Source organism: Mustelus asterias, chromosome 10 (assembly GCF_964213995.1).
Source record: "Mustelus asterias chromosome 10, sMusAst1.hap1.1, whole genome shotgun sequence".
NCBI classification, from domain to species: Eukaryota; Metazoa; Chordata; class Chondrichthyes; order Carcharhiniformes; family Triakidae; genus Mustelus; species Mustelus asterias.
Window position 1 is genome coordinate 1,891,746 of NC_135810.1, and position 17,779 is coordinate 1,909,524.

A 17,779-nucleotide genomic window follows, 5' to 3' on the forward strand; every position below is an offset into this window, starting at 1 on the left:
GGTCTTTTCCATGTCTACCCAATGTACTCTGCTACCTAATGAACATAAAGATTGGAGGTATCCTCTGTGCACCATGTAGAAAAATCATATGTGCATTCCTTTATAATGGGTTTTCCCAATTCATAACACAGAGGAAATCTTGCCTGATTTTTGTGAGTTACAGCCCATAAACATTCTGATTATTTTTTCATTATATAAACAGCTACATCTATCAAAGCTGATCATGTGGCTAAAAATGGAACCGCCTCTGTCTTTTCTCATCTGGAAACCCATCATAATGAAACTATGGCTAATGGAAGAGACAATGCGACTATGAACACAACTCTGGCTTTGAAAACAGTAACAACCACCCTTCGGCCTATTGGGAATGAATTATTGGGTACTGAAAGCGGTGTGGGGTCATTTGCGAGCAACATTGCTGGAAGAATGATCACAGAGGAGGTATTTGCCCAACGACCATCTGTGAAACAGGGTATCAACAAACTGAAAGTTGAGGAAGGAAAGTCGGCGATTTTGCCATGCTGGTATCATAACGATGGTGCTTATTTAGACAAACCCTCTGTATTGTGGTACAGGGATGACTTCACTGAGAAGTTACCTATTATAAGCGACAACACAATTGCGTCTGGTAACTACTCTGGTCGAGTGTTTCTAAGTGGACCGCTATTAAATGGAGATGCTTCCATGACAATTCGAAATGTGATCAAGAGTGACGGTGGCACTTATTTCTGTACAATAATACTTGCTAATGGGACAGTTCTAACTGGTCGTGGCACATATCTTGTGGTGAAATCAAGAACAGGTAACTTTACATTGGCCCAGATCTTCTAGTTCTTAGGTAGTTGGAGACTGGACATACCCTGGAAGATGCACAATGGGATGCCTCATAAGTTTCAACACTCCATGGGAACTGCCTGCGAAGTTTCAACTTCAATAGGCATTTCCCCTGCTTCTGGAACCTTCCCAAAAAGTCTTCACATCTGAGATAGTGTTGGAGACTTTGGAGGTTACCTGGGAAATATTAGACAGGAAAAAACCAATCTAATTCCTGGGTAATTAAACAACTGACCTGCTCCAACCCCCCTCCCCTCCAACTGACCACTGACACCCCTCCATTTCCCTTCCTGACCCTCCAACTCTCCACTGACCCTCAGACTGCTCACTGACCCTAAGACTCCTCCTGACTCTCCAACTACATCTTGAGACTCTGAAACTCTCCCTCGACCCTCTGACTATCTTCTTCTGATCCTCTGACTTGCCACCCTGACTCTCTGACTCCACCCGGCCCTCTGACTCCTGCCCCTGACCTGACCAACCTCACCACACTGCCACCTTGCCCCCTATCACTATACCGCCATACCCAGCTGGCACCCTACCCACCCTCCCATCTACCATTTTACAACAATGTGCTCCCTGCCACTCTACCCATTCTGCAAACCTATCCACCCTGCCACCCTACCAATTTAGCTTGTTCACATCCATTCACTAACACACTGAAAAGTTATTGAAATGTCACTGTGTTAGTGAATGAAAATTTAACAAAATGCAGCATCTAGTGCTGTAAAATGAAAGCATGGCTTGGCTTCTGATCCTCCCTTAAGAGGAAGGACTCTGAGAACAGGTACGCATTGCAATTCTGAAGAAGCCTGGTTCAGAAGTCCATGCCAGAAGTGTGGAGCACCAATTTAGTGTAAACAAAAGGAGCAGAATGGCAAGTCGATTGTGATGCCATTCCTCACAAGATTTGGCCCATTGCATTCCTTCACAGTTAAACAACTCTGAAAATTTCCTGCAAAGGCAACAAATTACTATATCAATTAATAATGTGCTTTTATGTAATTAAATCTCCTCAAGTCATCCCATATCTCTGAAACCACCTGCATGGACTTGGGCCCTTATTTTACTTGATTGAAACCTTTAAGGTCTTGAGGGGTCCTGGCTGCGTGGACTTGGAGACAGTCTCCTGTGGGACAATCTAGAATTGGGGGGTCACTATGTAGAAATATGGATTGCCCATTTAAGACAGAGTCGAGGAGATTTTTTTCTCTGAGGGTTGTGAGTCTTTGGAACCCTCTTCCTCAGAAGGTGGTAGAAGCTGTCTTTGAATATTTTTAGGGCAGAGGTAGATAGATTCTTGATAAACAAGGGAGTGAAAAGTTATCGAGGGTGGCAGGAGGTTACAATTTGATCAGCCATGATCTTATTGAATGGCAGAGTAGGTTCAAGAGGCTGGACTCGTGCTCCAAATTCAAATGTTCGTATTCAATTACATGAGGATGAGGAAGTGGAGGGATGGGTTGGTAAGTTTGCCAATGACACGAAGGTTGGTGGGGTTGTGGATAGTCTGGAGGGATGTCAGAAGCTACAGAGGGACATAGATAGGATGCAAGACTGGGCGGAGAAGTGGCAGATGGAGTTCAACCCAGATAAATGTGTAGTGGTCCATTTTGGCAGGTCAAATGGGATGAAGGAGTACAATATAAAGGGAAAGACTCTTAGTACGGTAGAGGATCAGAAGGACCTTGGGGTCCGGGTCCATAGGACTCTAAAATCGGCCCCGCAGGTGGAGGAGGTGGTTAAGAAGGCGTATGGTGTGCTGGCCTTTATCAATCGAGGGATTGAGTTTAGGAGTCCGGGGATAATGATGCAGCTATATAAGACCCTTGTTAGACCCCACTTGGAGTACTGTGCTCAGTTCTGGTCGCCTCATTACAGGAAGGATGTGGAAAAGATTGAAAGGGTGCAGAGGAGATTTACAAGGATGTTGCCTGGATTGAGTGGTATGCCTTATGAGGATAGGCTGAGGGAGCTCAGTCTTTTCTCCTTGGAGAGAGGTAGGATGAGAGGAGACCTAATAGAGGTATATAAGATGTTGAGAGGCATAGATCGGGTGAATTCTCAGAGGCTTTTTCCCAGGGTGGAAATGGCTGCTACGAGAGGACACAGGTTTAAGGTGCTGGGGGGGGTAGGTACAGGGGAAATGTTAGGGGGAAGTTTTTCACACAGAGGGTGGTGGGCAAGTGGAGTCGGCTGCCGTCAGTGGTGGTGGAGGAAAACTCAATAGGGTCTTTTAAGAGACTCCTGGATGAGTACATGGGACTTAATAGGATGGAGGGTTATAGGTAGGCCTAAAAGGTAGGGATATGTTCGGCACAACCTGTGGGGCCGAAGGGCCTGTTTTGTGCTGTAGTTTTTCTATGTTTCTATGTTTCTAATGTAGGGATTGGGTTTAAAAAAGTAAATTATCCTAATTTTTAGTTGACAATCGATTAGTCTTACATTATAATTTAAGTACACAGATTATTCAACAGATTATGTTGATAGAGATGGAACATAGTATTATAAATATCCAATCCGGATAAGGAGATAAGAATTTCGTTTCTTAGATTGTAAGAGCTGTCTTCAGGGTAAATTAGTCAATGATGGAGACCTTCATTCAGCAATAAAGATGATGATAGTAATTTACATTTATTTAGTGCAAATAATAAAGGGAAAGGGCCCAACGTGAACATTGAGACAAAGGAGGTATATTAGAAGGATCAATGGTTTGTTTTAAAATGGTCTTAAAATAGGAAATATAGCTAGATGGGCAGAGAGGTTAAACATGGAATTACAAATCTTAGGCCAGTGGTGAATCAAAGGGGAAAGGAGACGTACAAAAAAGCTGGGGTAAGTCAATATGTGCTTAATGAGCAATGTGCTATTTTTCTGATTTAAGATGTGTATTTTTACTCTTGTTCTCTTGTAGGGATTTTTAGTCTTAAAGAAACCTTAGGGGGCACCATTGGAATTGCTGCAGCAAGTGTGGTTGTCTTTGTTGGATTTGTGACAATTCTTGTGCCACGCTTGAGAGAAAGGATGCCATGTCAAAAATTAGACACACGATCAGGTGAGATAACTTTGCGCTATACCAAATTCATTAACCATCCAGTGAAGGTGACATCTAAAATTTCAACTTAAAAGACTGGCGTACAAGTAGAGGAGCCAATTTTAACTCCATTGTGACATGTCAATTAAGAAATTGGCGAATGTCAATCATCTAAATTTCTATTTCAAAAGGCCAATCTAATATTGGGATTAATTTACAAATAGAATTGATTAGATAAGCACAGAGAAGAAGAGTAAAGGCATTAAACAGCACAGCATAGTACTAGGATCTTCAGAAAGCTTTTCAGAGGTTAGCTAAAGAAAACAGCCAATGATTCTCTCTGGGATTTTGTAGATTTTGAAACATATGCTTCTCAGCTCGAGTATTGTAGATGATTCTGGGCACAACACGGACAGGAAAGCTGTAAAAGGCCTCTGAAAAAGGCCACAGAGCATGTTTACCACAATGTTCTCAGTGCTTTTCTCAGGCTGGCCCTTTGCAGATTTAGGCATGGAAAATATCCGTCTTCGTGATAGAGAAGGTGAGGAATGAAATGCATTTGTTGTGCTCCAAATATTTAACTATTTGGCAGAGGCTCACTTTACTGAGGAGAGAGGGCTGGTTAAATCAGAGATGATTTCTGGACAGGGACAAGTTTAACCTAACACACTGGATGATGGAGGACTGAAACCAACATTGCACCCAATTCTGTCAGTTTCCCAACTAGTTATGAAATTTCCGCCATTGGATGAGATGTAAATTCAGCTTTCCACCTGACCCATGCTGATTCCCATCAAGCGAACTGGGTTAAAAGTGCTCCCTGTTGTTCAAAAATAAAATTGTCAGCAGTGTAATGCGAACAATGGCAGGTACTAAGAACAATGGCTTCAATCTTAATGTTCAACCAGAAGAAGTTGTGACTTATTCGTGACAATGTTGGACAAGTGATCAGATTGAAAAGCCACGATGTGGAGATGCCAGTGTTGGACTGGGGTAAACACAGTAAGAAGTCTCACAACACCAGGTTAAAGTCCAACAGATTTATTTGGTAGCACAAGCCACTAGCTTTCGGAGCGCTGCTCCTTTATCAAGTGAGTGGGATTTCAGTTCACAAACAGGACATAGAAAGACACAAACTCAATTTACAAAATAATGGTTGGAATGCGAGTCTTTACAGGTAATCAAGTCTTAAAGGTACAGATAATGTGAGTGAAGAGAGGGTTAAGCACAGGTTAAAGAGATGTGTATTGTCTCCAGCCTCAAACAGACTATTGTCCGCAGCAAACTACCCAGCCTTCAGGAGAACAGTGACCACGACACCACACAATCCTGCCATAGCAATCTCTGTAAGACATGCCAGATCATCAACACGGATGCCATCATCTCACGTGAGAACACCATCCACCAGGTACATGGTACATACACTTGCTACTCGGCCAACGTTGTCTACCTGATACGCTGCAGGAAATGATGTCCCGAGGCATGGTACATTCGGGAGACCATGCAGACGCTACGACAACGGATGAATGAACACCGCTCGACAATCACCAGGCAAGAGTGTTCTCTTCCTGTTGGGGAACACTTCAGCGGTCACGGATGTTCAGTCTCTGATCTTCGGGTAAGCGTTCTCCAAGGCGGCCTTCACGACACACGACAGCGCAGAGTCGCTGAGCAGAGACTGATAGCCAAGTTCCGCACACATAAGGACGGCCTCAACCGGGATCTTGGGTTCATGTCACACTATCTGTAACCCCCATGACTTGCCTGGGCTTGCAAAATCTCACTAACTGTCCTGGCTGGAGCCAATACACATCTCTTTAACCTGTGCTTAACCCTCTCTCCGCTCACATTGTCTGTACCTTTAAGACCTGATTACCTGTAAAGACTCGCATTCCAACCATTATTTTGTAAATTGAGTTTGTGTGTTTATATGCCCTGTTTGTGAACTGAAATCCCACTCACCTGATGAAGGAGCAGCGCTCCGAAAGCTAGTGGCTTGTTCTACCAAATAAACCTGTTGGACTTTAACCTGGTGTTGTGAGACTTCTTACTGTGTTTACCCCAGTCCAACGCCGGCATCTCCACATCATGGGTACCATCGACACCGCAAACTGCCGGCTCCAAGTGGAGAGGATCTCCAAGAAGATCGCACATATCGATACAGACATCAAGTTTCTACAAAGATGCAAGAAAGCAGACAAGATACTGAAGGACTACAGATCACGAACCCACTCAGGCCAACCTATAACACAGACTACGCTGAGAGACTTTGCTGTCGCACCTTTCTCACACTCCTCAACCACCTCATACACCAGCTCTATAGCAAATGCTGCATCCTGGAAACCAAGATAGAGCTCATATTCTCAACTTGCGCTCAGGACGCAGACCAGCTGCGAAACTCTGCCAAGCAGACGAGACAAAGGATCTACGCTATCTACATGCACATCAAGAACAGGAAACTTGAGAAACTCGGCATGATCATCAGCAGCAACCTTTAAGACTTGATTACCTGTAAAGACTCGCATTCCAACCATTATTTTGTAAATTGAGTTTGTGTCTTTATATGTCCTTTTTCTGAACTGAAATCCCACTCACCTGACGAAGGAGCAGCGCTCCGAAAGCTAGTGGCTTGTGCTACCAAATAAACCTGTTGGACTTTAACCTGGTGTTGTGAGCCTTCTTCCCCAGATTGAAAAGGACACTTGCTATAACAAAGGGCGGCATGGTGGCACAGTGGTTAGCACCACTGCCTCACAGTGCCAGGGATCCAGGTTCAATTCCCAGCTTGGGTCACTATTTGTGCAGAATCTGTACATTCTTCCCATGTTTGTGTGGATTTCCTCCGGGTGCTCTGGTTTCCTCCCACAGTCCAAAAGACGAGCTGGTTAGGTGCATTGGCCATGCTAAATTCTCCCTCAGTGTACCCGAACAGGCGCCGGAGTGTGGCGACTCGAGGATTTTCACAGTAACTTTATTGCAGTGTTAATGTAAGTCTACTTGTGACACTAATAGATAAACCTTAATCACGGCACAAAAGGCAGGTCTCCATTTCCAGAAATTACAGAAATGCTTAACTCATCAGTACTGTTCATTTAACTGCCTCAATTTGTTGGACCTGGTAGCCGTTCAGCATTTAAACAGAAGTAGACAAATAAAAATAGATATATTTTTATCAGTCAGGTTTTTTTTTGACTCCCCACAATACAGGTTTGTGCGTAGGCCAATCAGAATATCAGTGATGTAGTAAAATACATCACTGTTCCTCCTATAGTGACGATACAAGCCATGCCTGCTATATTTGTGTTCTGCAATATTCTTCCCACCTCGTGTCCAATGCTAATGATTTCTTTTGTCTTTTCTTACAGCTCAAGTTGCACCAGCTTAGTTCAGAAATTGACAACGTTGATCCACTGTGAGTTAGTTGATAAGATGGATGTTCCTACATTCAGCTTTCCTCCTCTATTCTCCCCTTCATCCTAAATGTGAGATTTCTTCAGTGATGTGAACGGTTCAACTTTAATATTGGCTGACTTTGAGGGTCACAATTTGGAGTGATTGTTGGATTCACAAGTGTGTGGATCCCAGTTGATCCATTCTCATTATTGAGCTTTAATGTTATCTGAATCTTTCATCCAGTAGCTTTCTCAAGGAATATAATCACTCTCCTGTTGCCAGTGCTACCATTACTGAGCCCTCACATCCATTTGAAATTGTTTTTTTATTCCTATGTCATTCTAAAAAAGCAGACATTTCATTATAAAAAGCCTGATGAAATGGTGGCCCCTCCAACATCAACAAGGGGGATATGTTTCAACATATTAAATGTATGTAGCAACATTGGAACCATGAGCTCAACAAATGCATCTCCTTTTGAGCAAAAATAAAAAATAAACAGTGTAACTTTTCATTGAAAAAAAGACATGTATCGGAATTGAGCCACGTCATGGAAATCTATAGATGTGATTGCATTCTAAACTAATGAAATTGACGCTGATGGTAATGCATTCATGGTGATTAGGCTGGTGGTGTAAGTGTGGAGGGACACATAGACACACATTTTCTTACTGTAGTCACTCCCTGGCACAAGATCAACATGAAATTAACTACAGCTCTAAACACTGGGACAAGCAATACTGAGAGGGAGAAAGATAGAAACATTCAGTCGATAGGATCTGAATGCCACTGACACGTTTTGTATTATCTGGTCAGTGTCTAATGAACATTTTGCTACATTGGTCAGCATGGAACTACCCGTATCTGGAAGTGTTAGGTATAAGTATAAATAGTATGGTGTATACATAATTTTAGGTTATATGTTGTAAGCAGTTAGCCTCGCAAAAAGCATGGTTACCAATGAAACTTTTAACTTTCATTACAAATTTTCCACTTTTGCTCAAAAATACCCCACAGAAGGTTGCTTGGATAGGAATATTAAAATTCATTCACAGGATGCATGTGTCACTGCAAACCCAGCTTTTATTGCCCATTGCTAGTTGCCCTGAACGGAATGACTTTCAGAGGGCATTTAAGAGTCAACCACATTGTTGTAGATATGGAGTCACGTGTAGGCCAGACTGGGTAAGGATGGTGGATTTTCTTCCCTAAAGGACATTAGTGAACCAGGTGGGTTTTTACCACAATCAACAGTGATTTCATGGTTAGCATTAGACTTTTAATTCCAAATTTTCATCGAGTTCATTTCACCATCTGCGTGGTGGATTTGAACCTGACTGGATTACTAATCCAGTGACAATACCACTATGCCACTGCTTCCCCTCTCTTGCTGGGCATTTCAGAGGGAAGATGGAAGTCAACCATATTGCTGTGGAGCTAGAGTCATGTACAGGTCAGATAGGGTAAGAACTGCAGATTCCTTCCCTCAATGACTTTAATGAAGCAGGTGGGTTTTTACAACAATCTAGTTATTACAAGTCATCATTATTATACTAGCTTTTTAGTCCAGATTTATCTAATTAATGGAATTTAAAGCTTCCCAACTGCTATGCTGGGATTTAAACTCTTGCCAATGGATCATTAAGGATGGACACAGTGGTTAGCGTTTCTTCCTCACAGTGCCAGGAACCTGGATTTGATTCCAGCCTTGGGTGACTGTGTGGAGTTTGCATGTTCTCCCCGCAGCTGCCTGGGTGCTCCTGTTTCCTCCTACAGTCCAAATATGTGCAGGTTAGGTGGATTGGCTATAGAACATAGAACAGTACAGCACAGAACAGGCCCTTCGGCCCACGATGTTGTGCCGAGCTTTATCTGAAACCAAGATCAAGCTATCCCACTCCCCATCATCCTGGTGTGCTCCATGTGCCTATCCAATAACCGCTTAAATGTTCCTAAAGTGTCTGACTCCACTATCACTGCAGGCAGTCCATTCCACACCCCAACCACTCTCTGCGTAAAGAACCTACCTCTGATATCCTTCCTGTATCTCCCACCACGAACCCTATAGTTATGCCCCCTTGTAATAGCTCCATCCACCCGAGGAAATAGTCTTTGAACGTTCACTCTATCTATCCCCTTCATCATTTTATAAACCTCTATTAAGTCTCCCCTCAGCCTCCTCCGCTCCAGAGAGAACAGCCCTAGCTCCCTCAACCTTTCCTCATAAGACCTACCCTCCAAACCAGGCAGCATCCTGGTAAATCTCCTCTGCACTCTTTCCAGCGCTTCCACATCCTTCTTATAGTGAGGTGACCAGAACTGCACACAATATTCCAAATGTGGTCTCACCAAGGTCCTGTACAGTTGCAGCATAACCCCACGGCTTTTAAACTCCAACCCCCTGTTAATAAAAGCTAACACACTATAGACCTTCTTCACAGCTCTATCCACTTGAGTGGCAACCTTTAGAGATCTGTGGATATGAACCCCAAGATCTCTCTGTTCCTCCACAGTCTTCAGAACCCTACCTCTGACCCTGTAATCCACATTTAAATTAGTCCTACCAAAATGAATCGCCTCACATTTACATAAGAACATAAGAAATAGGAGCAGGAGTAGGCCATCTAGCCCCTCGAGCCTGCCCCGCCATTCAATAAGATCATGGCTGATCTGACGTGGATCAGTACCACTTACCCGCCTGATCCCCATAACCCTTAATTCCCTTACCGATCAGGAATCCATCCATCCGCGCTTTAAACATATTCAGCGAGGTAGCCTCCACCACCTCAGTGGGCAGAGAATTCCAGAGATTCACCACCCTCTGGGAGAAGAAGTTCCTCCTCAACTCTGTCTTAAACCGACCCCCCTTTATTTTGAGGCTGTGTCCTCTAGTTTTATCTTCCTTACTAAGTGGAAAGAATCTCTCCGCCTCCACCTTATCCAGCCCCCGCATTATCTTATAAGTCTCCATAAGATCCCCCCTCATCCTTCTAAACTCCAACGAGTACAAACCCAATCTCCTCAGCCTCTTATAATCCAAACCCCTCATCTCCGGTATCAACCTGGTGAACCTTCTCTGCACTCCCTCCAATGCCAATATATCCTTCCTCATATAAGGGGACCAATACTGCACACAGTATTCCAGCTGCGGCCTCACCAATGTCCTGTACAGGTGCATCAAGACATCCCTGCTTTTATATTCTATCCCCTTCACAATATAGGCCAACATCCCATTTGCCTTCTTGATCACCTGTTGTACCTGCAGACTGGGCTTTTGCGTCTCATGCACAAGGACCCCCAGGTCCCTTTGCACGGTAGCATTTATCAGGGTTAAACTCCATTTGCCATTTTTCAGCCTATGCTAAATTGCCCATTAGTGTCCCAAGATGTGTAGGTTAGGAGGATAAATATGTGGGGTTATGGGGATAGGGCCTGGGTAAAATGCTGTCAGAGTTGGTGCAGACCTGACAGGCCAAATGGCCTCCTTCTGCATTGTAGGGATTCGATGATTAGTCCTGGCCTCTGAATTACTAACATGCTGCTATTGTCCCATTATAGAATATACCACAGTGATTTAACCAAAGAACAACCAAATTGGACAGTGAAGAATATTTTCCTGGTTTACCAGCAAAAGAGCAATTCTGAGACAACCAAAGCCTGACACCAGAATGAGGTGCTATAGAGTATGCAGCTGTGGATAGGAATATAGAAGGCTCGTGTATGACAAGAGTTCCAGATACCATTCATACATCTGTAACCCATGGGATATTTTGCTTTCATACCTTCTCACATTAAATGTCTTTGCAAAATACATTTAGTTTCATCTTACATTGTTGAATTTATTATTGATCTCTCATTCACATTGGCAAATGTCAGTTCTCTTCTTGACAGGTTTCTACAGACAAGTCTCTGTTTAACAGTAGGTTGAGAGCTCCAAGACCTGGTAAAGCACCTGACCAGTTGTATGATTAAGTGCCAGTGATTGCTTGTCAGAAGAAATTAATCTCTATTTTATATCCAAGGATCAATAATAAGGAACGTGAAAAAATCTGACCTTTCTTGAATCATGTTCATTGAATCCTTTGGTAAGAATTATGAAGAAACGACCTGTGCTACACTGGAGGATGCCATAGGGGAGGTGGCTCATTATTTTACATAGCAGTAACCACATCTTTTACCACTGGTAGTGCTGGGTAAGAGAAAACAGACAGAATAATTCTAAATTTTGTAATCCTGTGGAAGTTTCATATTCCTTCAAGGCATCTATTAAGACAATGGTAGCTGCCCTGAACCCACCATTAAAGACAATGAGGTGGTTTAATTGTTGTAGATAACCCCTCAGTCATCACTGTCCTATTCAGCATGTCATGACAGAGCATGCAAAGACTTCTCATGCCTACCTATCATCGACGTGATGTATATTCACCACTTCAAAATTGATGTTGCCTAAGTCACAAGGCATTTAAAGTCTGTGCCCCCAAGATTTAGGGTCCATAGATTGAAGACAACCACTTATGCAGCTTTGAGGAGTAGGGCTCACTCTCCACTTCCAGGTCCTGTAGCTTGCTGATTCTCAGTTTCATCCAGTAAAAATTGCAAACAAGTAGGTGGCTCTGGATTGGTTTTGAAGGTACTGCACAGCTGAAGCACCTAGCTGCTTCTCTCGACAGATTATCCCCTTTCTCCAAACCAGTCTTGAAGATGAGAACATCAAAAACTCTCCAGCTATGTAAACAGTCATCTGAGAAAATACTGGGCCAACTCAATCCTTCTTTACATATTGACATTTGACATGAAGATGAGACTTGAAGATGAGACTGTTTCTCTCTCGTTCTGCCTTTACCAATCTGCTCGACATTACATCTTTCTCTCCTCTCATCTTCTGTGGATTATTCAACAAACTGCAAAGTTTCTTCATTTGCACTCAAATTTTGGAAGTTGTCTGCTCTTCCTCCAGTTGCATTAACTCTTGTTGTACATGACCATATACATAGCAAGAGATGAATGATGAAAGAATGTGTGTACCAACTACACTGCTTCAGGCAAGTGATTATAATGCACTTGTGGGATTTCCTGCTTCCAACCCCTAGACTTCCATCCTTTCTAGACCAGCTTTAGTCAGTAGAATATCAGAAAATCTAGATTCCTTACAACTGCTGACCTCTTTCTTACTGCTCAAGGCCATTCCTTTCACATTGTAACTTTTCACTTCCTGTGGTGTGTTCCAGAATGTACAAATACTTGTAACTCTTCAATTAGTTGAAGGTGTTTAAAACATTGAGGGACAACTCAATTTACCTCTGCTCCAGCAATGTCCAGTTTTACTGCTGTGAATCAGCTCCATATACATAATTGAGGGCACTGCAGAAAACCTGTTACATGTACAGGCAAAAAGTTCCACCCTACTAATAACCCATTGATTGGAGCAAGCCCCAGCCCTTAGCATCAACTCCTTAAAAGAATTGTGATCAACCTGTAGCTTTTTGAATAGCCTTTACTTTGAAAATCACTGGAATCAGATACCTTTAAGCTAATTCAGACATATGATAAATAGTCGAGACCCTCAGCAATTTCTCAGACACTGGAAGCATTACTGATCACTGCACACCATTGCAACTTTTATTTGTTTTTATTTTTTTTGTAATTTTGCACAATGACCAAACAAATATGAAAAATGTAACCATCCTGTGCACAAAGATAATTTACTGAACAGTGAAATTTACTATCATCAAACCTGGAAAAAATACAACTTGAATTATTGCCTTACATTAATCACAATGTACAGTTGCTTCACTGTTTTAATTCCAAATATATTCTCGTACCTTTTAAAGCAAGATTAATTACACCCACATTTCATTGCTATTTGCTGCATTAAAGTGTTTTAACATTAATGTGATCAGAAGGAATGCCCATTTTCACACAACTGGAAGCAGAATTACATGCATTTACTGCTTATGAAAATGATGTTAGTTGAAGAACTGCCTATTATATCCAGATGTGTAGAATGTCTTTCATTTGCTGCAGACCATCATCGCTGGAGATGCTCATCCTTTCTTGCTAAAGCTCTAACATTCTAGGCACTGGTAAGCAGAGACCAGACGGATTTGCACTGCCTTGCTTCCTTTGATTGTTTTTTCAAAAAAGTTGTTTGAAAGTATTCAAATAATCTTCAAAAAGGAGCCATTGTATTGACACCTTTTCAAATGTATTCTTGGATAGAAACGTTGTTTGAAAGTGCGAAATTATTTACAAAATGGACTTGAACATTTCCTTTCCTTTTTCTAGGACAGAATGGATTAACAATTACAGGTTGTTTAAAGCTAAATCAATGAATTACTGCACCTGACAAACCAATTAGAGCCAGACTCCTCTAACTAAGTTTAAACAAAAATAACATGGAAATTTCCACAACTACCGCACAGTTTAATATTTTAAAAGTTGGCTCAAAGGGAACTAGCTTGCTTTGATCTATCTTTGCAAGCTCAAAAGTGGCCATAAATAGACAATGCAACTGAATCTAGAAATCTCAAATATTGACAATTCAAATCAATTTACAACAACCCAAATTAGTTTTTTTGATAATTTATCTAACAAGTTTTAATGCATTGCAATAGCCTTAAATTAGAAGAATCAATAATAATTGCAAATTAATGATAGTGAACCTTTTAGTAAGCTACATGTAGAAGACAAGATTTCAAAAACATTAAGCTTTATATTCTAACATGCACACTATATTAAGCAGCAGTGAATAATTTTCCAAACTACTGCTGAGCTGCACATTCCTGATTCCATGAATTATGCTCTAGCTTGGCTGTGTGTTTTTCCCACCCAATACTGATTCACATTTACAAATATCACCCAGTCCCCTCCAGTATATTCTCATCACCAAGCACAACTAGATTATGAACAGTGTAATGAACAGTGACAAAAATCAAACACAAGACAGATGGAATATGAAATCATTTATAAAGCCAAAGCAATCCATTATTAGGCAAGTGCACCAGTTGCATCCCGATGAGCCAAAAAAATGTAATTACAATATTTTAACCATTCATACCTAAAATAGTAGTGCAATAAAATTCTAACATTCTACACATCTCTGATACTAGCTCTTCAGTGAACTCATCTTCCATCGAATAGACAAGCTAACAGTGTAAACTGGATAATCTCAACTTCTGGAAGTCAATTTTGCACCAGTTATCTCCAAAATAAAACATCCTATTATAGGACTGGAGATCCTTAACAATACTAACAGATTGACTACGTCATTGATAAACTAGTTTATCCCACAGTGCAGTGTTTCAGGCAGAGTCCAGTCACACCCCACAAACCAAGAATTGTCTTGGAAAATCAATGTTCTCCACACCTAGGAACATTCTGGGCTAAGAGTCAGGGCCATGCTCTTGGGAAGTATAACTCAAAAACGGAGGACAAAAGTGGAAAAACAAATTAATAGCAATACCACCACTAACCCAGTGTTTGAACTGGTAACGCTGGCAGGTACAATGTGCTGTGTAAAGCTTCTGATTATTTCAAAATCCCTTACCCAAGCTCATCTTTTGAGTTTATAAAATTTACAAACACTTTCCTCACTCACATAACCCTAGTTTCATTACACTCTTCCAGCCATGGCAATTTCCCTCACCTTCATCGATTCTGTTTGCTGGCCAACATCATTAACCTCTACATAGCTTTCCACCTCAATTACTTTTCAGCAGGAAAGCAACAAAATTGGATGTTGAGCATATTTCTGATCAACTGTACTTTCCATAGGCCTGAGTCCATCCATTATCATCTTAACCTGGTGCAGTACTCAATACAGATGGCTTTCGCAATCCCCGAGAACACATCAAGTTTCATCATCTAGTAAAGCAAGTTTAGTACAAATGGTTGTGTCCTGATCCTTTCAAATCACAGGTTGGCTTTTCCCTATCTTGACAGCCAAATGTTTGACTCGTAAGCTTCATAAGGATGAAGATGTCGGCTTTCTTTTGTAAACCCTCCAAAAGATCAAGGTTAAGAGCATTTTCAATTTAACTTAGAAACCAGTTGGTATGAATTTCAAAAACAAATCAAAGTGGAGATTCCAAAAGCTCAACACAGGAGAAGAGGCCAGTGCTCTGACAGAAAGTCAAATCAAGAGCTTAGAGTACAATTCCAATGTAGATCAAGGTTAAGAAGGATGCAAAGCTTACATAACCCAAGCCCAAGTACCTAGCCTTAGTTATTTTGTTTAAACTGTAGGACAAGATATATCTGGCTCTGTTGCAATGTTTGAAATTGGTGTTGCGTGGAGTGGCTCAGTTATCTTCTACACTAACGGAAAATCACTAAATTTTTTCAAGCTAAATTTTGCACGCATGTCATCAGTGTCCAACAACACCAGTTGCTGCTGATGCTGTCAGGTTGGAGCTGGTATTCCTGCTTGCTATTACTGAATTCTTCATGGTAGCTGTGCTCTGGCAATGAGTCATGAGTGTTTTACACATCAAGGATGGTTTCAAAGTTGATGTTGTATTTCATGCCAAAACAGGATTACTTCTGGATGTTTTGGATTCAGTTGATGAGAATCCAAAAGAAAGGCTAGAACTTAATGATTACAATAGTGTAGATACCTATTTTTATTATATATATGTACAGACGCTTATGTATACATGGACACCTTACGACGCACATTTGCCATTGATTTACATTTAAAAAATAAAGTGAGGTGGTCACACTTGTTTCTGCAATGGTTTAAGAGTGAACAAGGACCTGTTCGTTACAGGAAACCAAGGGTGTACAATACCAGTTATGGCAGAGACACAATACTGACATTTGTTTTCACTATTGGCAAGCAGATCCCACCCTTCTACAAAGACATTCAGAATAAACTATCCCTATCAAACTCCGTCTGATTGGTGAACATTGAATACATCAAAACATTTAAGATGTTAAATGTAGAAAAGGAATGCAAGGAAACCAAAAACAAGAAACAACACAGCTATAAATACTGGGCAATCCGGATTTTGTTTAAAGTATTCTCAGGAACAACTGCTTTTAGTCTTCTAGACTACGGAATGCAGTTTGCATGTCTTCAAAAAGTTGCACGTAGTCTGCTTTGATTTTTGCCTCTCCCTCCTTCACTGGGTCCTGAAAGAGAGTATACTCATCAATCCGTGCCATTCAGCCCGACCCTTTGCACTTTAAGTGGCAAAACACTGCAAAAAGGTGAAGTGAAGTTTGACATCACATTCATTGAACATTGAGTTGTGAATAGCTTTGGGACGCTCTCTGGTTATGAACAGAGCTATATAACTCTACATTATTTTTGAGAATTGGCAAGCATTAAAATGAACAAAGAACCCAAAACCCCTTGTTAAGAATATACTTCAGCTCTGCATTGTATGGTCATGCTCTGGTCTAACCTATTTCTTCTCTATTACTGTAAGCTTGCCACACTTAGCTGCTCCCAGAAACATTGCCACAGACAGCTCGTTAAACAGAACTGAAACAGCAAGCGCAGCTCTTTTTGCCTTTGCTATCACAGCCTCTGCTGTCCCCCCCCATACTGTTGCACAATAATAGGGGACTTCAGACAACTGAACGGGCAGCCCAGTTTATGCAAAAGCAACTGTAGCTCATACCAGTTAGAATCTGATGAGAAACGAGAGTTTAATTAGTAAAATATGTACGCTTACACTATGGGGTAAATTTCAGGTCCCGTCCGCTGCGGAAATCGTCGTGGACAAGATGGACAATCGGGTGGGAATTTCTGGTCTCATGGTGGGACTGGAAAATCCCGCCCTACTACTCCAACTAACTGCCAAGTGTGCAGATCTTGATTTTACCATTGTTTGATCTTACCAAAGTTTTCCCATTGAGTGAAATTAGATTGCACAATCAATCTGGTTAGGACTACTTTATTGATTGCTTGGCTGAGATTTATTCCACTCAAGTCAGCACTCATGTTAGTCTTTGACTCATGCTCTTTGATGAGAATGCAGAACCAACTCTCTATCTGCAGATAGCGGGTGGGGAGGAGGTTAATTCTCCACTTGCCTTTTGATATTAAAATGGATTATAATTTTTACAGTACATCAGGTTTGTACAAAGTTTCAATTATAGATGGTACTAGGATCATATTGAAAAACTACATCCACTGAAGGATCAAACAAAGAATTAGGTACCACTGCTGGTTAAACATCTCCAGAGCATGGGGTTCAGTTCCAGCCTGTACTGATGGAAGAAAATAATTCTTGCATCTCTGGGATGCAGCACCTTGCAAAAAACAAGCCCATCTCAGAACAATGTTGAATAAGAACAGGCCCAAATGAAGACCTTGGATTCAGTTACACAGCAGGAACCATTTGATACAGCAATGGTTTCCACGTGTATCTTACCATGTTGGATTAGCTCAACTGGCAACAGCCAGTTTGTAATCAAAACAGAATAGTCACAATGTGGTGAAATGATAACACTTTTCTGTCCCCCTCTCTTGTTCCCACCATCCTGCATTCAGCAGTTCAATGGTCAGCT

The 17,779-nt window shown here is 41.5% G+C and overlaps 2 protein-coding genes across 4 annotated transcripts in view; one reads left to right on the plus strand and one right to left on the minus strand.

Annotated features, from left to right (window-relative positions):
- LOC144499497 (uncharacterized) overlaps nucleotides 1–17,779 on the plus strand; it is a 59,382-nt gene that overhangs the window by 14,626 nt on the left and 26,977 nt on the right. Inside the window, exons 3-6 of one of the 3 annotated variants that reach the window (XM_078221503.1) lie at nucleotides 203–802; nucleotides 3,749–3,889; nucleotides 7,234–7,280; nucleotides 10,820–13,438. In XM_078221503.1, coding sequence (XP_078077629.1) covers nucleotides 203–802; nucleotides 3,749–3,889; nucleotides 7,234–7,253 — 761 coding nt within the window. In that variant the 3' untranslated portion in view covers nucleotides 7,254–7,280; nucleotides 10,820–13,438. Of the gene's footprint in view, nucleotides 1–202; nucleotides 803–3,748; nucleotides 3,890–7,233; nucleotides 7,281–10,819; nucleotides 13,439–17,779 lie in introns of those variants that run through there. The other 2 variants (XM_078221504.1, XM_078221505.1) reach the window with 2 other exon arrangements.
- Nucleotides 12,974–17,779, minus strand: part of atp6v1ab (ATPase H+ transporting V1 subunit Ab) — a 33,915-nt gene continuing 29,109 nt past the window's right edge. Inside the window, exon 15 of the mRNA XM_078221487.1 lies at nucleotides 12,974–16,393. Within this exon, the coding sequence (XP_078077613.1) occupies nucleotides 16,301–16,393 (93 nt within the window). The 3' untranslated portion in view covers nucleotides 12,974–16,300. The remainder of the gene's footprint in view (nucleotides 16,394–17,779) is intronic.